The sequence below is a fragment of the Oncorhynchus masou genome, chromosome 8 (genome assembly GCF_036934945.1).
Source record: "Oncorhynchus masou masou isolate Uvic2021 chromosome 8, UVic_Omas_1.1, whole genome shotgun sequence".
Lineage (NCBI taxonomy): Eukaryota > Metazoa > Chordata > Actinopteri > Salmoniformes > Salmonidae > Oncorhynchus > Oncorhynchus masou.
The window spans coordinates 2,209,555-2,234,554 of NC_088219.1; the positions used below are offsets into that span (position 1 = coordinate 2,209,555).

Genomic DNA, 25,000 nt, shown 5'->3' on the forward strand with positions numbered 1-25,000 from the left:
CCCTGCTACTAACTGGCATCCCTGCTACTGCCCAGCATCACTGCTACTGCCTGGCATCACTGCTACTGCCTGGCATCACTGCTACTGCCTGGCATCCCTGCTACTAACTGGCATCCCTGCTACTGCCTGGCATCCCTGCTACTAACTGGCATCCCTGCTACTGCCTGGCATCACTGCTACTGCCTGGCATCACTGCTACTGCCTGGCATCCCTGCTACTAACTGGCATCCCTGCTACTGCCTGGCATCCCTGCTACTAACTGGCATCCCTGCTACTAACTGGCATCCCTGCTACTGCCTGGCATCCCTGCTACTGCCTGGCATCACTGGTACTGCCTGGCATCACTGCTACTGCCTGACATCACTGCTACTGCCCAGCATCACTGCTACTGCCTGGTATCACTGCTACTGCCTGGCATCCCTGCTACTAACTGGTATCACTGCTACTGCCCAGCATCCCTGCTACTGCCTGGCATCACTGGTACTGCCTGGCATCACTGCTACTGCCCAGCATCACTGCTACTGCCCAGCATCACTGGTACTGCCTGGCATCACTGCTACTGCCCAGCATCACTGCTACTGCCTGGCATCACTGCTACTGCCTGGCATCACTGCTACTGCCTGACATCACTGCTACTGCCTGGCATCACTGCTACTGCCTGACATCACTGCTACTGCCCAGCATCACTGCTACTGCCTGGTATCACTGCTACTGCCTGGCATCCCTGCTACTAACTGGTATCACTGCTACTGCCCAGCATCCCTGCTACTAACTGGCATCCCTGCTACTAACTGGCATCCCTGCTACTGCCTGGCATCACTGCTACTGCCTGGCATCACTGCTACTGCCTGGCATCCCTGCTACTGCCTGGCATCCCTGCTACTGCCTGGTATCACTGGTACTGCCCAGCATCACTGCTACTGCCTGGTATCACTGGTACTGCCCAGCATCACTGCTACTGCCCAGCATCACTGCTACTGCCCAGCATCACTGCTACTGCCTGGCATCACTGCTACTGCCCAGCATCACTGGTACTGCCTGGTATCACTGCTACTGCCTGCATCACTGCTACCGCCTGGCATCACTGCTACTGCCTGACATCACTGCTACTGCCTGACATCACTGCTACTGCCTGACATCACTGCTACTGCCTGGCATCACTGCTACTGCCTGCATCACTGCTAATGCCTGGCATCACTGCTACTGCCTGGCATCGACTCTTTCAAACTGGATGACACACATAGAAAGGTTGATCTAACCTTGTGTGTGTCAACCACACATTACTGGTCTGACACACACACACACATGTGCGTGTGTGTGTGTGTGTGTGTGTGTGTGTGTGTGTGTGTGTGTGTGTGTGTGTGTGTGTGTGTGTGTGTGTGTGTGTGTGTAGACGTGTAGACGTGTGTGTGTGTGTGTCTGTAGGTGTGTGTGTGTGTGTGTATGTAGCTGTGTGTGTGTGTTTGTGTAGATGTGTGTGTGTGTCTGTAGGTGTGTGTGTGTGTGTGTGTCTGTAGCTGTGTGTGTGTGTTTGTGTAGATTTGTGTGTGTGTATGTGTAGCTGTGTGTATGTGTTTGTGTAGATGTGTGTGTGTGTGTGTGCGTGTTTGTGTGTGTGTGTGTGTGTGTGTGTGTGTGTGTGTGTGTGTGTGTGTGTGTGTGTAGGTGTGTAGGTGTGTGTGTGTGTTATCACAGGCTGAGTCGTTACAACAGTCAGTACTACAACTAAACAGCATCAATATTAGTGGAAACAAACATTTGTCTTAAGGATGTGCCAGAATTTATATATATATATTTTTATTTAAACCTTTATTTAACGAGGCAAGTAAGTTAAGAACAAATTCTTATTTACAATGGACGGCCTACCCCCGGCCAAACACGGACGACGCTGGGCCAATTGTGTTCCGCCCTATGGGACTCCCAATCACGGCCGGATATGATTCAGTCTGGATTTGAACCAGGACTGTAGTGACGCCTCTTGCACTGAGATGCAGTGTCTCCCATATATATATATATAAATAGTAATTACATTTTACACTATGTCTCACAGGGGCATTCTGGGCTTCATATCTTTCACCCACAGCCCATAATACTGTCTAGTCGTCTTCTCTAGTAGTCAAACAAATATAACAACATATACTATTTAGCAGACATTTTTATCCAAACAGACTCACAGTCACGCACGCATATATTATCGTTTTACATTTAGGGAATTGGGAATTGAATTGAACCCACTATCCTGGTGTTGTAAGGAACGCGTCTTTACCAACCCGAGCAAGGTTTTTTCAACCTCCCCCCTTTCCCTCGACACCGTCATCCACCATCTAATCAGCTCTAAAAAGGTGCATACATTCAGCTGGACAACCCCCCCCCCCTTTCCCTCGACACCGTCATCCACCATCTATTCAGCTCTAAAAACATCTGTTACCCCTGAAGGACTGGTCTCCATGACAACAGGGGGCATCGTCTGTCTGCGGTAATGAGCTGGGGGGGACACACACTTGGCTTTGACAGTGAATGAAAGGGGGGCATTTACAGGACACCCCTCCCCCTGTTCCAGCCCCTCCCACTGGCCCTCCTCCCCCTGTTCCTGCCCCTCCCCCAGCCCCTCTCCCTGGCCCCCCTCCCCCATCATGTTGACATTATGTTTTCACTGGCGGTTCTGGGGGAGGGGGGGGGCAGTGCCCCGGTGACAACAATTTTGGACACCCTTGTGGCTCCCCTAAATGTGGAGAATGAAATTTAAAAAACGATATGACAACAATAACGTCTAATGTAACTGGCCCCTCTAACAGTACAACTGGCCCCTCTAACAGTACAACTGGCCCCTCTAACAGTACAACTGGCCCCTCCAACAGTACAACTGGCCCCTCTAACAGTACAACTGGCCCCTCTAACAGTACAACTGGCCCCTCTAACAGTACAACTGGCCCCTCTAACAGTACAACTGGCCCCTCTAACAGTACAACTGGCCCCAGCTTGCCCCCCTCCCCCAGTTTAAATTGTCTAAAACTGCCACTGCATGTTTTCTCCATGCAGTGGAGAATAGTCTCACTTCTCTCCCCACGCTATCTGACGTGTGTGTACCTATGTCTCACCTGGTGACTGGGGTTTAGGAGGCACCACAGCCAGCCTCTTAGGAGAGGAAGGAAGGGACCTTGTGATCTCAGAACTCCTCGGGAACTCCTTCCTCACACCTGTCATCAAACACAGCAACAAATCACAAACATGGAATTAAGCAATCAACCAATCAGAGACAATCAAAAACACATCAATTAAACAATTATAACATTTAATTAAGCAATCAACCAATCAGAGACAATCAAAAACACATCAATTAAGCAATTATAACATTTAATTAAGCAATCAACCAATCAGAGACAATCAAAAACACATCAATTAAGCAATTATAACATTTAATTAAGCAATCAACCAATCAGAGACAATCAAAAACACATGAATTAAGCAATTATAACATTTAATTAAGCAATCAACCAATCAGAGACAATCAAAAACACATGAATTAAGCAATTATAACATTTAATTAAGCAATCAACCAATCAGAGACAATCAAAAACACATGAATTAAGCAATTATAACATTTAATTAGGCAATAAACCAATTATGTTCAACATCGTCCCCCCTTTTCTCTCTATCCATATCTTCCATTTAATCAGTTTAAGCTTTTCCTTTTTCTGATAATTAGAACTGGGATTCTTTTTATTTTTTATTTTTTAAATCTCTCCCTCTCAAATTAATTCAAAGGGCTTTATTGGCATGGGAAACATATGTTTACATCTCCAAAGCAAATGGAATAAACAATAAACAAAAGTTAAATTAACAAGGGAAACGTTAGTGAACATTAACACTCACAAAAGTTTTAAAAGAATATAGACTTTTTAAATGTTATATTATTGGCTATGTTCAGTGTTGTAACAACGTGCAAGTAGTTGAAGTATAAAAAGGGAAAAGAAATAAACAGATAAATATAGGTTGTATTTACAATGTTGTTTGTGTTCCACTGGTTGCCCTGTTCTCATGGCAATGGGTTTCAAATCTTGCTGCTGTGACGGCACACTGCAGTAAATCGCCTAACAGATATGGGAGTTTATCAATGTTTGATTTGTTTTCAAATTCTTTGTGGGTCTGTGTGATCTGAGGGAAATATGTGTTTCTAATGTGTTCATATATTTGGAAGGAGGTTAGGAAGTGCAGCTCAGTTTCCACCTCATTTTGTGGGCAGTGTTCTCAATAGCAAGGCTGTGCTCACTGAGTCAGTACATAGTCAAGGATTTTCTTAATATGTCCTTGCGTTTTGTGGGGTCTGCATGTGAACAGAGCACCAGAACCAGCTGGCTGAGGAGACTCTTCTCTAGGTTCATCTCTCTGTAGGTGAGGGCTTTGTGGGGTCTGCATGTGAACAGAGCCCCAGAACCAGCTGGCTGAGGAGACTCTTCTCTATGTTCATCTCTCTATAGAAGAGGGCTTTGTGGTGGAATGTGTTGCTTCCTGGTGGTTGCAGAATTGAACAGTCTATTCTGGATGTTGATAACTAGTGTGTATCGTCCTATTTCTGCTCTGTATTGCTTGGGGGATTGGATTGTACACAAAGTATATTTTTTGCAGAATTCTGCATGCAGAGTCTCAATTGGGTGTTTTCTGAATTCTTGGTGAGTGGACCCCAGACATCACAATGGGTTCAATAACTGATTGAAGTGTTTTTTCCAGATCCTAATTTGGATATTGAGTTTTATGTTCCGTCTGATGGCATAGAAGGCCCTTCTTCCCTCGTCTCTTACATCGTTCACAGCCTTGTGGAAGTTACCTGTGGTGTTTATGTTTAGGCCGAGGCAGGTGGAATTCTTTGTGTGCTCTAGGGCAACAGTGTCTGGATGGAATTTGTATTTGTTGTCTTGACTACTGGACCTTTTTTGGAACACCATCATTTTTTGTCCTACTGAGATTCAATGTCAGGGCCCAGGTCTGACAGAATCTGTGCAGAATATCTGCTGTGCTGCTGTAGGCCCTCTTTGGTTGGTGACAGAAGCACCAGATCATCAGCAAACAGTAGACATTTGAGTCCAGTAGGGTGAGGCCAGGTGCTGCAGACTGTTCTTGTGCCCTCACTAATTCGTTAATATAAATGTTGAAGAGTGTGGGGATCAAGCTGCATCCCTGTCTCACCCCACGGACCTGAGGAAAGAAATCTATGTTTTTTTTGTTGCCAATTTTAACCGCAAACGTGTTGTTTATGTACATTGATTTTATAATGTCATATGCTTTCCCCCCTGACACCGCTTTCCATCAATTTGTATAGCAGACTCTCATGACAAATTGAGTCAAAAGCTTTTTGAAATCAACATAAGCATAAGACTTTGCTTTTGTTTTGTTTTGTTTGTCAATAAAGGTGTGCAGGGTGAGTACGTGGTCTGTTGTATTTTGGTTAGAATCCAATTGGACATTTGCTCAGGACACTGTTTTCACTGAGGAAATGTTGGAGTCTGCTGTTGATGATACTGCTGAGGACGTTTATGAGATTGCTGGTGATACATATTCCACTGTAATTTATTGGGGCCAAATTTGTCTCCACTTTTTGTGGATTGGGGGATCAGGCCTTGGTCCCAAATATTGGGGAAGATGCCAGAGCTGAGGATAATGTTGAAGAGTTTTTAATTATTATTATTTTTTAAATTTTACTTTTATTTTTCTAGGCAAGTAGCCTAGTGGTTAGAGCGTTGGACTAGTAACCGAAAGGTTGCAAGTTCGAATCCCCGAGCTGACAAGGTACAAATCTGTCGTTCTGCCACTGAACAGGCAGTTAACCCACTGTTCCTAGGCCGTCATTGAAAATAAGAATTTGTTCTTAACTGACTTGCCTGGTAAAATAAAGGGGGAAAAAAAGTCAGTTAAGTTATGCCATGGAATCGGTACATCAGAAATATCTTCCCAACTATTTTGTCATCTATATGGCACAGGTCCTTAATGTGTACTATGTGTGGTTAATGTGTACTATGTGTGGTTAATGTGTACTGTGTGTAGTTAATGTGTGGTTAATGTGTACTGTGTGTAGTTAATGTGTGGTTAATGTGTACTGTGTGTAGTTAATGTGTGGTTAATGTGTACTATGTGTGGTTAATGTGTACTGTGTGTAGTTAATGTGCACTATGTGTGGTTAATGTGTACTGTGTGTAGTTAATGTGCACTATGTGTAGTTAATGTGTACTATGTGTGGTTAATGTGTACTGTGTGTAGTTAATGTGTACTGTGTGTAGTTAATGTGTACTATGTGTGGTTAATGTGTACTGTGTGTAGTTAATGTGCACTATGTGTGGTTAATGTGTACTGTGTGTAGTTAATGTGCACTATGTGTGGTTAATGTGTACTGTGTGTAGTTAATGTGCACTATGTGTGGTTAATGTGTACTGTGTGTAGTTAATGTGCACTATGTGTGGTTAATGTGTACTGTGTGTAGTTAATGTGTACTATGTGTGGTTAATGTGTACTGTGTGTAGTTAATGTGTACTATGTGTGGTTAATGTGTACTGTGTGTAGTTAATGTGCACTATGTGTGGTTAATGTGTACTGTGTGTAGTTAATGTGCACTATGTGTGGTTAATGTGTACTGTGTGTAGTTAATGTGTGGTTAATGTGTACTATGTGTGGATAATGTGTACTGTATAGTTTATGTGTACTGTGTAGTTAATGTGTACTGTGTAGTTAATGTGTACTCTGTGTATAGTTTATGTGTACTGTGTAGTTAATGTGTACTGTATAGCTAATGTGTACTGTGTAGTTAATGTGTACTGTGTAGTTAATGTGTACTGTATAGCTAATGTGTACTGTGTAGTTAATGTGTACTGTGTAGTTAATGTGTACTCTGTGTATAGTTTATGTGTACTGTGTAGTTAATGTGTCCTGTGTAGTTAATGTGTACTGTGTAGTTAATGTGTACTGTGTAGTTAATGTGTACTCTGTGTATAGTTTATGTGTACTGTATAGCTAATGTGTACTGTGTAGTTAATGTGTACTGTATAGCTAATGTGTACTGTGTAGTTAATGTGTACTGTGTGGTTAATGTGTACTGTGTAGTTAATGTGTACTGTGTGTGTAGTTAATGTGTACTGTGTAGTTAATGTGTACTGTGTAGTTAATGTGTACTGTGTGTGCATATGAGCCTGTGCATGCCTCACCAACAGGTGACCCTCTGGGCTGAGCAGGCAGGTATCTTCGAGGCAGAGCTGGGGTAGATGGGGGCTGTAGATTACGGGTGGCATAGTTTGGGGGTGCCCCTCCTCTCTGGGGGTCTGTACAGGGTGGGTTGGTCACTCTGTAGAGGGGAGGGTCCACACAAACACTGGGCCCTGGGGAAAACAGAGGACACAATTACACAGTTTATCAGAGTTAAGGGGAGACAGAGACAGTTTATCAGAGTTAAGGGGAGACAGCGACAGTTTACCAGCATTAAGGGGAGACAGAGACAGAGACAGTTTAACAGAGTTAAGGGGAGACAGAGACAGAGACAGTTTAACAGAGTTAAGGGGAGACAGAGACAGAGACAGTTTAACAGAGTTAAGGGGAGACAGAGACAGAGACAGTCTAACAGAGTTAAGGGGAGACAGAGACAGTTTAACAGAGTTAAGGGAAGACAGAGACAGAGAAAGTTTACCAGCATTAAGGGGAGACAGAGACAGAAACAGTCTAACAGAGTTAAGGGGAGACAGAGACAGTTTAACAGAGTTAAGGGGAGACAGAGACAGAGACAGTTTAACAGAGTTAAGGGGAGACAGAGACAGAGACAGTTTAACAGAGTTAAGGGGAGACAGAGACAGTTTAACAGAGTTAAGGGGAGACAGAGACAGAGACAGTTTAACAGAGTTAAGGGGAAACAGAGACAGAGACAGTTTAACAGAGTTAAGGGGAGACAGAGACAGTTTAACAGAGTTAAGGGGAGGCAGAGACAGAGACAGTTTAACAGAGTTAAGGGGAGACAGAGACAGAGACAGTTTAACAGAGTTAAGGTGAGACAGAGACAGTCTAACGGAGTTAAGGGGAGACAGAGACAGAGACAGTTTAACAGAGTTAAGGGGAGACAGAGACAGAGACAGTTTAACAGAGTTAAGGGGAGACAGAGACAGAGACAGTTTAACAGAGTTAAGGGGAGACAGAGACAGTTTAACAGAGTTAAGGGGAGACAGAGACAGTTTAACAGAGTTAAGGGGAGACAGAGACAGAGACAGTTTAACAGAGTTAAGGGGAGACAGAGACAGTCTAACGGAGTTCAGGGGAGAGAGAGACAGAGACAGTTTAACAGAGTTAAGGGGAGACAGAGACAGAGACAGTTTAACAGAGTTAAGAGGAGACAGAGACAGAGACAGTCTAACAGAGTTAAGAGGAGACAGAGACAGAGACAGTTTAACAGAGTTAAGGGGAGACAGAGACAGTTTAACAGAGTTAAGGGGAGACAGAGACAGTTGAACAAAGTTAAGGGGAGACAGAGACAGAGACATTTTAACAGAGTTAAGGGGAGACAGAGACAGAGACAGTTTAACAGAGTTAAGGGGAGACAGAGACAGAGACAGTTTAACAGAGTTAAGGGAGACAGAGACAGAGACAGTTTAACAGAGTTAAGTGGAGACAAAGACAGAGACAGTCTAACAGAGTTAAGAGGAGACAGAGACAGAGACAGTTTAACAGAGTTAAGGGGAGACAGAGACAGTTTAACAGAGTTAAGGGGAGACAGAGACAGTTGAACAAAGTTAAGGGGAGACAGAGATAGAGACATTTTAACAGAGTTAAGGGGAGACAGAGACAGAGACAGTTTAACAGAGTTAAGGGGAGACAGAGACAGAGACAGTTTAACAGAGTTAAGGGGAGACAGAGACAGAGACAGTTTAACAGAGTTAAGTGGAGACAAAGACAGAGACAGTTTAACAGAGTTAAGGGGAGACAGAGACAGAGACAGTTTAACAGAGTTAAGGGGAGACAGAGACAGAGACAGTTGAACAAAGTTAAGGGGAAACAGAGACAGAGACAGTTTAACAGAGTTAAGGGGAGACAAAGACAGAGACAGTTTAACAGAGTTAAGGGGAGACAGAGACAGTTTAACAGAGTTAAGGGGAGACAGAGACAGAGACAGTCTAACAGAGTTAAGGAGAGACAGAGACAGTTTAACAGAGTTAAGGGGAGACAGAGACAGTTTAACAGAGTTAAGGGGAGACAGAGACAGAGACAGTTTAACAGAGTTAAGGGGAGACAGAGACAGAGACAGTTTAACAGAGTTAAGGGGAGACAGAGACAGAGACAGTTTAACAGAGTTAAGGGGAGACAGAGACAGTCTAACGGAGTTCAGGGGAGAGAGAGACAGAGACAGTTTAACAGAGTTAAGGGGAGACAAAGACAGAGACAGTTTAACAGAGTTAAGGGGAGACAGAGACAGAGACAGTCTAACAGAGTTAAGGGGAGACAGATACAGAGACAGTTTAACAGAGTTAAGGGGAGACAGAGACAGTCTAACGGAGTTCAGGGGAGACAGAGACAGAGACAGTCTAACAGAGTTAAGGAGAGACAGAGACAGTTTAATAGAGTTATGGGGAGACAGAGACAGTTTAACAGAGTTAAGGGGAGACAGAGACAGAGACAGTTTAACAGAGTTAAGGGGAGACAGAGACAGTTTAAAAGAGTTAAGGGGAGACAGAGACAGTTTAACAGAGTTAAGGGGAGACAGAGACAGAGACAGTTTAACAGAGTTAAGGGGAGACAGAGACAGTCTAACGGAGTTCAGGGGAGAGAGAGACAGAGACAGTTTAACAGAGTTAAGGGGAGACAGAGACAGTTGAACAAAGTTAAGGGGAGACAGAGACAGAGACATTTTAACAGAGTTAAGGGGAGACAGAGACAGAGACAGTTTAACAGAGTTAAGGGGAGACAGAGACAGAGACAGTTTAACAGAGTTAAGGGGAGACAGAGACAGAGACAGTTTAACAGAGTTAAGTGGAGACAAAGACAGAGACAGTCTAACAGAGTTAAGAGGAGACAGAGACAGAGACAGTCTAACAGAGTTAAGAGGAGACAGAGACAGAGACAGTTTAACAGAGTTAAGGGGAGACAGAGACAGTTTAACAGAGTTAAGGGGAGACAGAGACAGTTGAACAAAGTTAAGGGGAGACAGAGATAGAGACATTTTAACAGAGTTAAGGGGAGACAGAGACAGAGACAGTTTAACAGAGTTAAGGGGAGACAGAGACAGAGACAGTTTAACAGAGTTAAGGGGAGACAGAGACAGAGACAGTTGAACAAAGTTAAGGGGAAACAGAGACAGAGACAGTTTAACAGAGTTAAGGGGAGACAAAGACAGAGACAGTTTAACAGAGTTAAGGGGAGACAGAGACGGTTTAACAGAGTTAAGGGGAGACAGAGACAGAGACAGTCTAACAGAGTTAAGGAGAGACAGAGACAGTTTAACAGAGTTAAGGGGAGACAGAGACAGTTTAACAGAGTTAAGGGGAGACAGAGACAGAGACAGTTTAACAGAGGTAAGGGGAGACAGAGACAGAGACAGTTTAACAGAGTTAAGGGGAGACAGAGACAGTCTAACGGAGTTCAGGGGAGAGAGAGACAGAGACAGTTTAACAGAGTTAAGGGGAGACAAAGACAGAGACAGTTTAACAGAGTTAAGGGGAGACAGAGACAGAGACAGTCTAACAGAGTTAAGGGGAGACAGATACAGAGACAGTTTAACAGAGTTAAGGGGAGACAGAGACAGTCTAACGGAGTTCAGGGGAGACAGAGACAGAGACAGTCTAACAGAGTTAAGGAGAGACAGAGACAGTTTAATAGAGTTAAGGGGAGACAGAGACAGTTTAACAGAGTTAAGGGGAGACAGAGACAGAGACAGTTTAACAGAGTTAAGGGGAGACAGAGACAGAGACAGTCTAACAAAGTTAAGGGGAGACAGAGACAGAAACAGTTTAACAGGGTTAAGGGGAGACAGAGACAGAGACAGTTTAACAGAGTTAAGGGGAGACAGAGACAGAATAACAGAGTTAAGGGGAGACAGAGACAGACACAGTTTAACAGAGTTAAGGGGAGACAGAGACAGAGACAGTTTAACAGAGTTAAGAGGAGACAGAGACAGAGACAGTTTAACAGAGTTAAGGGGAGACAGAGACAGTTTAACAGAGTTAAGGGGAGACAGAGACAGTTTAACAGAGACAGTTTAACAGCGTTAAGGGGAGACAGAGACATAGACAGTTTAACAGGGTTAAGGGGAGACAGAGACAGAGACAGTTTAACAGAGTTAAGGGGAGACAGAGACAGAGACAGTATAACAGAGTTAAGAGGAGACAGAGACAGAGACAGTCTAACAGAGTTAAGAGGAGACAGAGACAGAGACAGTTTAACAGAGTTAAGGGGAGACAGAGACAGTTTAACAGAGTTAAGGGGAGACAGAGACAGTTGAACAAAGTTAAGGGGAGACAGAGACAGAGACATTTTAACAGAGTTAAGGGGAGACAGAGACAGAGACAGTTTAACAGAGTTAAGGGGAGACAGAGACAGAGACAGTTTAACAGAGTTAAGGGGAGACAGAGACAGAGACAGTTTAACAGAGTTAAGTGGAGAGAAAGACAGAGACAGTCTAACAGAGTTAAGAGGAGACAGAGACAGAGACAGTCTAACAGAGTTAAGAGGAGACAGAGACAGAGACAGTTTAACAGAGTTAAGGGGAGACAGAGACAGTTTAACAGAGTTAAGGGGAGACAGAGACAGTTGAACAAAGTTAAGGGGAGACAGAGATAGAGACATTTTAACAGAGTTAAGGGGAGACAGAGACAGAGACAGTTTAACAGAGTTAAGGGGAGACAGAGACAGAGACAGTCTAACAGAGTTAAGAGGAGACAGAGACAGAGACAGTTTAACAGAGTTAAGGGGAGACAGAGACAGTTTAACAGAGTTAAGGGGAGACAGAGACAGTTGAACAAAGTTAAGGGGAGACAGAGACAGAGACATTTTAACAGAGTTAAGGGGAGACAGAGACAGAGACAGTTTAACAGAGTTAAGGGGAGACAGAGACAGAGACAGTTTAACAGAGTTAAGGGGAGACAGAGACAGAGACAGTTTAACAGAGTTAAGTGGAGACAAAGACAGAGACAGTCTAACAGAGTTAAGAGGAGACAGAGACAGAGACAGTCTAGCAGAGTTAAGAGGAGACAGAGACAGAGACAGTTTAACAGAGTTAAGGGAGACAGAGACAGTTTAACAGAGTTAAGGGAGACAGAGACAGTTGAACAAAGTTAAGGGGAGACAGAGATAGAGACATTTTAACAGAGTTAAGGGGAGACAGAGACAGAGACAGTTTAACAGAGTTAAGGGGAGACAGAGACAGAGACAGTTTAACAGAGTTAAGGGGAGACAGAGACAGAGACAGTTTAACAGAGTTAAGTGGAGACAAAGACAGAGACAGTCTAACAGAGTTAAGAGGAGACAGAGACAGAGACAGTTTAACAGAGTTAAGGGGAGACAGAGACAGTTTAACAGAGTTAAGGGGAGACAGAGACAGAGACAGTATAACAGAGTTAAGGGGAGACAGAGACAGAGACAGTTTAACAGAGTTAAGGGGAGACAGAGACAGAGACAGTTTAACAGAGTTAAGGGGAGACAGAGACAGTCTAACGGAGTTCAGGGGAGACAGAGACAGAGACAGTCTAACAGAGTTAAGGAGAGACAGAGACAGTTTAATAGAGTTATGGGGAGACAGAGACAGTTTAACAGAGTTAAGGGGAGACAGAGACAGAGACAGTTTAACAGAGTTAAGGGGAGACAGAGACAGTTTAAAAGAGTTAAGGGGAGACAGAGACAGTTTAACAGAGTTAAGGGGAGACAGAGACAGAGACAGTTTAACAGAGTTAAGGGGAGACAGAGACAGTCTAACGGAGTTCAGGGGAGAGAGAGACAGAGACAGTTTAACAGAGTTAAGGGGAGACAGAGACAGAGACAGTCTAACAGAGTTAAGAGGAGACAGAGACAGAGACAGTCTAACAGAGTTAAGAGGAGACAGAGACAGAGACAGTTTAACAGAGTTAAGGGGAGACAGAGACAGTTTAACAGAGTTAAGGGGAGACAGAGACAGTTGAACAAAGTTAAGGGGAGACAGAGACAGAGACAGTTTAACAGAGTTAAGGGGAGACAGAGACAGAGACAGTTTAACAGAGTTAAGGGGAGACAGAGACAGAGACAGTATAACAGAGTTAAGAGGAGACAGAGACAGAGACAGTCTAACAGAGTTAAGAGGAGACAGAGACAGAGACAGTTTAACAGAGTTAAGGGGAGACAGAGACAGTTTAACAGAGTTAAGGGGAGACAGAGACAGTTGAACAAAGTTAAGGGGAGACAGAGACAGAGACATTTTAACAGAGTTAAGGGGAGACAGAGACAGAGACAGTTTAACAGAGTTAAGGGGAGACAGAGACAGAGACAGTTTAACAGAGTTAAGGGGAGACAGAGACAGAGACAGTTTAACAGAGTTAAGTGGAGAGAAAGACAGAGACAGTCTAACAGAGTTAAGAGGAGACAGAGACAGAGACAGTCTAACAGAGTTAAGAGGAGACAGAGACAGAGACAGTTTAACAGAGTTAAGGGGAGACAGAGACAGTTTAACAGAGTTAAGGGGAGACAGAGACAGTTGAACAAAGTTAAGGGGAGACAGAGATAGAGACATTTTAACAGAGTTAAGGGGAGACAGAGACAGAGACAGTTTAACAGAGTTAAGGGGAGACAGAGACAGAGACAGTCTAACAGAGTTAAGAGGAGACAGAGACAGAGACAGTTTAACAGAGTTAAGGGGAGACAGAGACAGTTTAACAGAGTTAAGGGGAGACAGAGACAGTTGAACAAAGTTAAGGGGAGACAGAGACAGAGACATTTTAACAGAGTTAAGGGGAGACAGAGACAGAGACAGTTTAACAGAGTTAAGGGGAGACAGAGACAGAGACAGTTTAACAGAGTTAAGGGGAGACAGAGACAGAGACAGTTTAACAGAGTTAAGTGGAGACAAAGACAGAGACAGTCTAACAGAGTTAAGAGGAGACAGAGACAGAGACAGTCTAGCAGAGTTAAGAGGAGACAGAGACAGAGACAGTTTAACAGAGTTAAGGGGAGACAGAGACAGTTTAACAGAGTTAAGGGGAGACAGAGACAGTTGAACAAAGTTAAGGGGAGACAGAGATAGAGACATTTTAACAGAGTTAAGGGGAGACAGAGACAGAGACAGTTTAACAGAGTTAAGGGGAGACAGAGACAGAGACAGTTTAACAGAGTTAAGTGGGAGACAGAGACAGAGACAGTTTAACAGAGTTAAGTGGAGACAAAGACAGAGACAGTCTAACAGAGTTAAGAGGAGACAGAGACAGAGACAGTTTAACAGAGTTAAGGGGAGACAGAGACAGTTTAACAGAGTTAAGGGGAGACAGAGACAGAGACAGTATAACAGAGTTAAGGGGAGACAGAGACAGAGACAGTTTAACAGAGTTAAGGGGAGACAGAGACAGAGACAGTTTAACAGAGTTAAGGGGAGACAGAGACAGTCTAACGGAGTTCAGGGGAGACAGAGACAGAGACAGTTTAACAGAGTTAAGGAGAGACAGAGACAGTTTAATAGAGTTATGGGGAGACAGAGACAGTTTAACAGAGTTAAGGGGAGACAGAGACAGAGACAGTTTAACAGAGTTAAGGGGAGACAGAGACAGTTTAAAAGAGTTAAGGGAGACAGAGACAGTTTAACAGAGTTAAGGGGAGACAGAGACAGAGACAGTTTAACAGAGTTAAGGGGAGACAGAGACAGTCTAACGGAGTTCAGGGGAGAGAGAGACAGAGACAGTTTAACAGAGTTAAGGGGAGACAGAGACAGAGACAGTCTAACAGAGTTAAGAGGAGACAGAGACAGAGACAGTCTAACAGAGTTAAGAGGAGACAGAGACAGAGACAGTTTAACAGAGTTAAGGGGAGACAGAGACAGTTTAACAGAGTTAAGGGGAGACAGAGACAGTTGAACAAAGTTAAGGGGAGACAGAGACAGAGACATTTTAACAGAGTTAAGGGGAGACAGAGACAGAGACAGTTTAACAGAGTTAAGGGGAGACAGAGACAGAGACAGTTTAACAGAGTTAAGGGGAGACAGAGACACAGACAGTTTAACAGAGTTAAGTGGAGACAAAGACAGAGACAGTCTAACAGAGTTAAGAGGAGACAGAGACAGAGACAGTCTAACAGAGTTAAGAGGAGACAGAGACAGAGACAGTTTAACAGAGTTAAGGGGAGACAGAGACAGTTTAACAGAGTTAAGGGGAGACAGAGACAGTTGAACAAAGTTAAGGGGAGACAGAGATAGAGACATTTTAACAGAGTTAAGGGGAGACAGAGACAGAGACAGTTTAACAGAGTTAAGGGGAGACAGAGACAGAGACAGTTTAACAGAGTTAAGGGGAGACAGAGACAGAGACAGTTTAACAGAGTTAAGTGGAGACAAAGACAGAGACAGTTCAACAGAGTTAAGGGGAGACAGAGACAGAGACAGTTTAACAGAGTTAAGGGGAGACAGAGACAGAGACAGTTGAACAAAGTTAAGGGGAAACAGAGACAGAGACAGTTTAACAGAGTTAAGGGGAGACAAAGACAGAGACAGTTTAACAGAGTTAAGGGGAGACAGAGACGGTTTAACAGAGTTAAGGGGAGACAGAGACAGAGACAGTCTAACAGAGTTAAGGAGAGACAGAGACAGTTTAACAGAGTTAAGGGGAGACAGAGACAGTTTAACAGAGTTAAGGGGAGACAGAGACAGAGACAGTTTAACAGAGGTAAGGGAGACAGAGACAGAGACAGTTTAACAGAGTTAAGGGGAGACAGAGACAGAGACAGTTTAACAGAGTTAAGGGGAGACAGAGACAGTCTAACGGAGTTCAGGGGAGAGAGAGACAGAGACAGTTTAACAGAGTTAAGGGGAGACAAAGACAGAGACAGTTTAACAGAGTTAAGGGGAGACAGAGACAGAGACAGTCTAACAGAGTTAAGGGGAGACAGATACAGAGACAGTTTAACAGAGTTAAGGGGAGACAGAGACAGTCTAACGGAGTTCAGGGGAGACAGAGACAGAGACAGTCTAACAGAGTTAAGGAGAGACAGAGACAGTTTAATAGAGTTAAGGGGAGACAGAGACAGTTTAACAGAGTTAAGGGGAGACAGAGACAGAGACAGTTTAACAGAGTTAAGGGGAGACAGAGACAGTCTAACAGAGTTAAGGGGAGACAGAGACAGAAACAGTTTAACAGGGTTAAGGGGAGACAGAGACAGAGACAGTTTAACAGAGTTAAGGGGAGACAGAGACAGAATAACAGAGTTAAGGGGAGACAGAGACAGAGACAGTTTAACAGAGTTAAGGGGAGACAGAGACAGAGACAGTTTAACAGAGTTAAGAGGAGACAGAGACAGAGACAGTTTAACAGAGTTAAGGGGAGACAGAGACAGTTTAACAGAGTTAAGGGGAGACAGAGACAGTTTAACAGAGACAGTTTAACAGCGTTAAGGGGAGACAGAGACAGAGACAGTTTAACAGGGTTAAGGGGAGACAGAGACAGAGACAGTTTAACAGAGTTAAGGGGAGACAGAGACAGAGACAGTATAACAGAGTTAAGAGGAGACAGAGACAGAGACAGTCTAACAGAGTTAAGAGGAGACAGAGACAGAGACAGTTTAACAGAGTTAAGGGGAGACAGAGACAGTTTAACAGAGTTAAGGGGAGACAGAGACAGTTGAACAAAGTTAAGGGGAGACAGAGACAGAGACATTTTAACAGAGTTAAGGGGAGACAGAGACAGAGACAGTTTAACAGAGTTAAGGGGAGACATAGACAGAGACAGTTTAACAGAGTTAAGGGGAGACAGAGACAGAGACAGTTTAACAGAGTTAAGTGGAGACAAAGACAGAGACAGTCTAACAGAGTTAAGAGGAGACAGAGACAGAGACAGTTTAACAGAGTTAAGGGGAGACAGAGACAGTTTAACAGAGTTAAGGGGAGACAGAGACAGTTGAACAAAGTTAAGGGGAGACAGAGATAGAGACATTTTAACAGAGTTAAGGGGAGACAGAGACAGAGACAGTTTAACAGAGTTAAGGGGAGACAGAGACAGAGACAGTTTAACAGAGTTAAGGGAGACAGAGACAGAGACAGTTTAACAGAGTTAAGTGGAGACAAAGACAGAGACAGTCTAACAGAGTTAAGAGGAGACAGAGACAGAGACAGTTTAACAGAGTTAAGGGGAGACAGAGACAGTTTAACAGAGTTAAGGGGAGACAGAGACAGAGACAGTATAACAGAGTTAAGGGGAGACAGAGACAGAGACAGTTTAACAGAGTTAAGGGGAGACAGAGACAGAGACAGTTTAACAGAGTTAAGGGGAGACAGAGACAGAGACAGTTTAACAGAGTTAAGTGGAGACAAAGACAGAGACAGTCTAACAGAGTTAAGAGGAGACAGAGACAGAGACAGTTTAACAGAGTTAAGGGGAGACAGAGACAGTTTAACAGACTTAAGGGGAGACAGAGACAGAGACAGTATAACAGAGTTAAGGGGAGACAGAGACAGAGACAGTTTAACAGAGTTAAGGGGAGACAGAGACAGAGACAGTTTAACAGAGTTAAGGGGAGACAGAGACAGAGACAGTTTAACAGAGTTAAGGGGAGACAGAGACAGTTTATAGAGTTAAGGGGAGACAGAGACAGAGACAGTTTAACAGAGTTAAGGGGAGACAGAGACAGAGACAGAGACAGTTTAACAGAGTAAAGGGGAGACAGAGACAAAGACAGTCTAACAGAGTTAAGGGGAGACAGAGACAGAGACAGTCTAACAGAGTTAAGGTGAGACAGAGACAGAGACAGTTTAACAGAGTAAAGGGGAGACAGAGACAGACACAGTTTAACAGAGTTAAGGGGAGACAGAGACAGTCTAACAGAGTTAAGGGGAGACAGAGACAGAGACAGTTTAACAGGGTTAAGGGGAGACAGAGACAGAGACAGTTTAACAGAGTTAAGGGGAGACAGAGACAGTTTAACAGAGTTAAGGGGAGACAGAGACAGTTGAACAAAGTTAAGGGGAGACAGAGATAGAGACATTTTAACAGAGTTAAGGGGAGACAGAGACAGAGACAGTTTAACAGAGTTAAGGGGAGACAGAGACAGTTTAACAGAGTTAAGGGGAGACAGAGACAGAGACAGTTTAACAGAGTTAAGTGGAGACAAAGACAGAGACAGTTTAACAGAGTTAAGGGGAGACAGAGACAGAGACAGTTTAACAGAGTTAAGGGGAGACAGAGACAGAGACAGTTGAACAAAGTTAAGGGGAGACAGAGACAGTTTAACAGAGTTAAGGGGAGACAGAGACAGAGACAGTCTAACAGAGTTAAGGAGAGACAGAGACAGTTTAATAGAGTTAAGGGGAGACAGAGACAGTTTAACAGAGTTAAGGGGAGACAGAGACAGAGACAGTTTAACAGAGTTAAGGGGAGACAGAGACAGAGACAGTTTAACAGAGTTAAGGGGAGACAGAGACAGAGACAGTTTAACAGAGTTAAGGGGAGACAGAGACAGTCTAACGGAGTTCAGGGGAGAGAGAGACAGAGACAGTTTAACAGAGTTAAGGGGAGACAAAGACAGAGACAGTTTAACAGAGTTAAGGGGAGACAGAGACAGAGACAGTCTAACAGAGTTAAGGGGAGACAGATACAGAGACAGTTTAACAGAGTTAAGTGGAGACAGAGACAGTCTAACGGAGTTCAGGGGAGACAGAGACAGAGACAGTCTAACAGAGTTAAGGAGAGACCGAGACAGTTTAATAGAGTTAAGGGGAGACAGAGACAGTTTAACAGAGTTAAGGGGAGACAGAGACAGAGACAGTTTAACAGAGTTAAGGGGAGACAGAGACAGTCTAACGGAGTTCAGGGGAGAGAGAGACAGAGACAGTTTAACAGAGTTTAGGGGAGACAGAGACAGAGACAGTTTAACAGAGTTAAGGGGAGACAGAAACAGAGACAGTCTAACAAAGTTAAGGGGAGACAGAGACAGAAACAGTTTAACAGGGTTAAGGGGAGACAGAGACAGAGACAGTTTAACAGAGTTAAGGGGAGACAGAGACAGAATAACAGAGTTAAGGGGAGACAGAGACAGAGACAGTTTAACAGAATTAAGGGGAGACAGAGACAGAGACAGTTTAACAGAGTTAAGAGGAGACAGAGACAGAGACAGTTTAACAGAGTTAAGGGGAGACAGAGACAGTTTAACAGAGTTAAGGGGAGACAGAGACAGTTTAACAGAGACAGTTTAACAGCGTTAAGGGGAGACAGAGACAGAGACAGTTTAACAGGGTTAAGGGGAGACAGAGACAGAGACAGTTTAACAGAGTTAAGGGGAGACAGAGACAGAGACAGTTTAACAGAGTTAAGGGGAGACAGAGACAGTTTAACAGAGTTAAGGGGAGACAGAGACAGTTTAACAGGGTTAAGGGGAGACAGAGACAGTTTAACAGAGTTAAGGGGAGACAGAGACAGAGACAGTTTAACAGCGTTAAGGGGAGACAGAGACAGAGACAGAGACAGTTTAACAGGGTTAAGGGGAGACAGAGACAGAGACAGTTTAACAGAGTTAAGGGGAGACAGAGACAGTTTAACAGAGTTAAGGGAAGCAGAGACAGAGACAGTTTAACAGGGTTAAGGGGAGACAGAGACAGTTTAACAGGGTTAAGGGGAGACAGAGACAGAGACAGTTTAACAGAGTTAAGGGGAGACAGAGACAGTTTAACAGAGTTAAGGGGAGACAGAGACAGAGACAGTTTATCAGAGTTAAGGGGAGAGAGACAGAGACAGTTTAACAGAGTTAAGGGGAGACAGAGACAGAGACAGTTTAACAGGGTTAAGGGGAGACAGAGACAGTGACAGTTTAAAAGAGTTAAGGGGAGAAAGAGAGAGAGACAGTCTAACAGAGTTAAGCGGAGACAGAGACAGAGACAGTTTAACAGGGTTAAGGGGAGACAGAGACAGAGACAGTTTAACAGAGTTAAGGGGAGACAGAGACAGAGACAGTTTAACAGGGTTAAGGGGAGACAGAGACAGAGACAGTTTAACAGAGTTAAGGGGAGACAGAGACAGTTTAACAGAGTTAAGGGGAGACAGAGACAGAGACAGTTTAACAGAGTTAAGGGGAGACAGAGACAGTTTAACAGAGTTAAGGGGAGACAGAGACAGAGACAGTTTAACAGGGTTAAGGGGAGACAGAGACAGAGACAGTTTAACAGAGTTAAGGGGAGACAGAGACAGTTTAACAGAGTTAAGGGGAGACAGAGACAGAGACAGTTTAACAGAGTTAAGGGGAGACAGAGACAGAGACAGTTTAACAGAGTTAAGGGGAGACAGAGACAGAGACAGTTTATCAGAGTTAAGGGGAGACAGAGACAGTCTAACAGAGTTAAGGGGAGACAGAGACAGAGACAGTTTAACAGTGTTAAGGGGAGAGAGACAGAGACAGTTTAACAGAGTTAAGGGGAGACAGAGACAGAGACAGTTTAACAGGGTTAAGGGGAGACAGAGACAGTGACAGTTTAACAGAGTTAAGGGGAGACAGAGAGAGAGACAGTCTAACAGAGTTAAGCGGAGACAGAGACAGAGACAGTTTAACAGGGTTAAGGGGAGACAGAGACAGAGACAGTTTAACAGAGTTAAGGGGAGACAGAGACAGAGACAGTTTAACAGGGTTAAGGGGAGACAGAGACAGTGACAGTTTAACAGAGTTAAGGGGACACAGAGACAGAGACAGTTTAACAGAGTTAAGGGGAGACAGAGACTGTTTAACAGACTTAAGGGGAGACAGAGACAGAGACAGTATAACAGAGTTAAGGGGAGACAGAGACAGAGACAGTTTAACAGAGTTAAGGGGAGACAGAGACAGAGACAGTTTAACAGAGTTAAGGGGAGACAGAGACAGTTTATAGAGTTAAGGGGAGACAGAGACAGAGACAGTTTAACAGAGTTAAGGGGAGACAGAGACAGAGACAGAGACAGTTTAACAGAGTTAAGGGGAGACAGAGACAAAGACAGTCTAACAGAGTTAAGGTGAGACAGAGACAGAGACAGTTTAACAGAGTAAAGGGGAGACAGAGACAGACACAGTTTAACAGAGTTAAGGGGAGACAGAGACAGTCTAACAGAGTTAAGGGGAGACAGAGACAGAGACAGTTTAACAGGGTTAAGGGGAGACAGAGACAGAGACAGTTTAACAGAGTAAAGGGGAGACAGAGACAGTTTAACAGAGTTAAGGGAGACAGAGACAGAGACAGTCTAACAGAGTTAAGGAGAGACAGAGACAGAGACAGTTTAACAGAGTTAAGGGGAGACAGAGACAGAGACAGTTTAACAGAGTTAAGGGAGACAGAGACAGTTTATAGAGTTAAGGGGAGACAGAGACAGAGACAGTTTAACAGGGTTAAGGGGAGACAGAGACAGAGACAGTTTAACAGAGTAAAGGGGAGACAGAGACAGTTTAACAGAGTTAAGGGGAGACAGAGACAGAGACAGTCTAACAGAGTTAAGGGAGACAGAGACAGAGACAGTTTAACAGAGTTAAGGGGAGACAGAGACAGAGACAGTTTAACAGAGTTAAGGGGAGACAGAGACAGTTTATAGAGTTAAGGGAGACAGAGACAGAGACAGTTTAACAGAGTTAAGGGGAGACAGAGACAGAGACAGTTTAACAGAGTTAAGGGGAGACAGAGACAAAGACAGTCTAACAGAGTTAAGGGGAGACAGAGACAGAGACAGTCTAACAGAGTTAAGGTGAGACAGAGACAGAGACAGTTTAACAGAGTAAAGGGGAGACAGAGACAGAGACAGTTTAACAGGGTTAAGGGGAGACAGAGACAGTTTAACAGAGTTAAGGGGAGACAGAGACAGAGACAGTTTAACAGCGTTAAGGGGAGACAGAGACAGAGACAGAGACAGTTTAACAGGGTTAAGGGGAGACAGAGACAGAGACAGTTTAACAGAGTTAAGGGGAGACAGAGACAGTTTAACAGAGTTAAGGGGAGGCAGAGACAGAGACAGTTTAACAGGGTTAAGGGGAGACAGAGACAGTTTAACAGGGTTAAGGGGAGACAGAGACAGAGACAGTTTAACAGAGTTAAGGGGAGACAGAGACAGTTTAACAGAGTTAAGGGGAGACAGAGACAGAGACAGTTTATCAGAGTTAAGGGGAGACAGAGACAGTTTAACAGAGTTAAGGGGAGAGAGACAGAGACAGTTTAACAGAGTTAAGGGGAGACAGAGACAGAGACAGTTTAACAGGGTTAAGGGGAGACAGAGACAGTGACAGTTTAAAAGAGTTAAGGGGAGAAAGAGAGAGAGACAGTCTAACAGAGTTAAGCGGAGACAGAGACAGAGACAGTTTAACAGGGTTAAGGGGAGACAGAGACAGAGACAGTTTAACAGAGTTAAGGGGAGACAGAGACAGAGACAGTTTAACAGGGTTAAGGGGAGACAGAGACAGAGACAGTTTAACAGAGTTAAGGGGAGACAGAGACAGTTTAACAGAGTTAAGGGGAGACAGAGACAGAGACAGTTTAACAGAGTTAAGGGGAGACAGAGACAGTTTAACAGAGTTAAGGGGAGACAGAGACAGAGACAGTTTAACAGGGTTAAGGGAGACAGAGACAGAGACAGTTTAACAGAGTTAAGGGGAGACAGAGACAGTTTAACAGAGTTAAGGGGAGACAGAGACAGTCTAACAGAGTTAAGGGGAGACAGAGACAGAGACAGTTTAACAGAGTTAAGGGGAGACAGAGACAGAGACAGTTTATCAGAGTTAAGGGGAGACAGAGACAGTCTAACAGAGTTAAGGGGAGACAGAGACAGAGACAGTTTAACAGTGTTAAGGGGAGAGAGACAGAGACAGTTTAACAGAGTTAAGGGGAGACAGAGACAGAGACAGTTTAACAGGGTTAAGGGGAGACAGAGACAGTGACAGTTTAACAGAGTTAAGGGGAGACAGAGAGAGAGACAGTCTAACAGAGTTAAGCGGAGACAGAGACAGAGACAGTTTAACAGGGTTAAGGGGAGACAGAGACAGAGACAGTTTAACAGAGTTAAGGGGAGACAGAGACAGAGACAGTTTAACAGGGTTAAGGGGAGACAGAGACATTGACAGTTTAACAGAGTTAAGGGGACACAGAGACAGAGACAGTTTAACAGAGTTAAGGGGAGACAGAGACAGTTTAACAGACTTAAGGGGAGACAGAGACAGAGACAGTATAACAGAGTTAAGGGGAGACAGAGACAGAGACAGTTTAACAGAGTTAAGGGGAGACAGAGACAGAGACAGTTTAACAGAGTTAAGGGGAGACAGAGACAGTTTATAGAGTTAAGGGGAGACAGAGACAGAGACAGTTTAACAGAGTTAAGGGGAGACAGAGACAGAGACAGAGACAGTTTAACAGAGTTAAGGGGAGACAGAGACAAAGACAGTCTAACAGAGTTAAGGGGAGACAGAGACAGAGACAGTCTAACAGAGTTAAGGTGAGACAGAGACAGAGACAGTTTAACAGAGTAAAGGGGAGACAGAGACAGACACAGTTTAACAGAGTTAAGGGGAGACAGAGACAGTCTAACAGAGTTAAGGGGAGACAGAGACAGAGACAGTTTAACAGGGTTAAGGGGAGACAGAGACAGAGACAGTTTAACAGAGTAAAGGGGAGACAGAGACAGTTTAACAGAGTTAAGGGGAGACAGAGACAGAGACAGTCTAACAGAGTTAAGGGGAGACAGAGACAGAGACAGTTTAACAGAGTTAAGGGGAGACAGAGACAGAGACAGTTTAACAGAGTTAAGGGGAGACAGAGACAGTTTATAGAGTTAAGGGGAGACAGAGACAGAGACAGTTTAACAGAGTTAAGGGGAGACAGAGACAGAGACAGAGACAGTTTAACAGAGTTAAGGGAGACAGAGACAAAGACAGTCTAACAGAGTTAAGGGGAGACAGAGACAGAGACAGTCTAACAGAGTTAAGGTGAGACAGAGACAGAGACAGTTTAACAGAGTAAAGGGAGACAGAGACAGAGACAGTTTAACAGAGTTAAGGGGAGACAGAGACAGTCTAACAGAGTTAAGGGGAGACAGAGACAGAGACAGTTTAACAGGGTTAAGGGGAGACAGAGACAGTTTAACAGAGTTAAGGGGAGACAGAGACAGTTTAACAGAGTTAAGGGGAGACAGAGACAGAGACAGTCTAACAGAGTTAAGGGGAGACAGAGACAGAGACAGTTTAACAGAGTTAAGGGGAGACAGAGACAGAGACAGTTTAACAGAGTTAAGGGGAGACAGAGACAGTTTAACAGAGTTAAGGGGAGACAGTAATGTAATATATATATATATGTAATATATATATATATATATTTTATTTTTGCATTTTCCAATTAAGAACATTCAAAACAAAAATCTCTCTCTCTCTATCTGTCTCTCTTTCTCTCTCTCTCTCTATCTCTCTCTTTCTCTCTCTCTACCACCTCTCTCTCTCTCTCTCTCTACCACCTCTCTCTCTCTCTCCCCTGACCCGCCAAACCAAGCTTCTTAATACCTGCCCCGCTTAACCTTGAAAAGCCAGTCCCACCAATGTGTAGGAGGAAACACTGTTCAACTGACAATGGATATCAGCCTGCAGGCGCCCGGTCCGCCACAAGGAGTCGCTAGAGCGCGATGAGTCATGTAAAGCCCCCCCCAGGCAAAACCCTCCCCAGCCAAGAAGTAGTGCACCTGATTCAACGCGGGGTAGATTCTATTTTAAGAAGAGGTGTTGAGAAGCTGTTACCTAACTCTCTTCATGTTGGGAGCCAGCTGTTAAGCCATGGAAACACACACACACACAGAGCATGTCCTTGACACACAGCCGTCATGGGTAATTCTGGGAGAAATCAGTAGCC

The 25,000-nt window shown here is 44.1% G+C and overlaps 1 protein-coding gene across 1 annotated transcript in view; it reads right to left on the bottom strand.

Moving 5' to 3' along the window:
- mtus2a (microtubule associated tumor suppressor candidate 2a) overlaps window positions 1–25,000 on the bottom strand; it is a 229,176-nt gene that overhangs the window by 33,377 nt on the left and 170,799 nt on the right. Inside the window, exons 5-6 of the mRNA XM_064971312.1 lie at window positions 7,191–7,361; window positions 3,099–3,197 (exon numbers count right to left, since the gene is read on the bottom strand). Of these exons, the coding sequence (XP_064827384.1) occupies window positions 3,099–3,197; window positions 7,191–7,361 (270 nt within the window). The remainder of the gene's footprint in view (window positions 1–3,098; window positions 3,198–7,190; window positions 7,362–25,000) is intronic.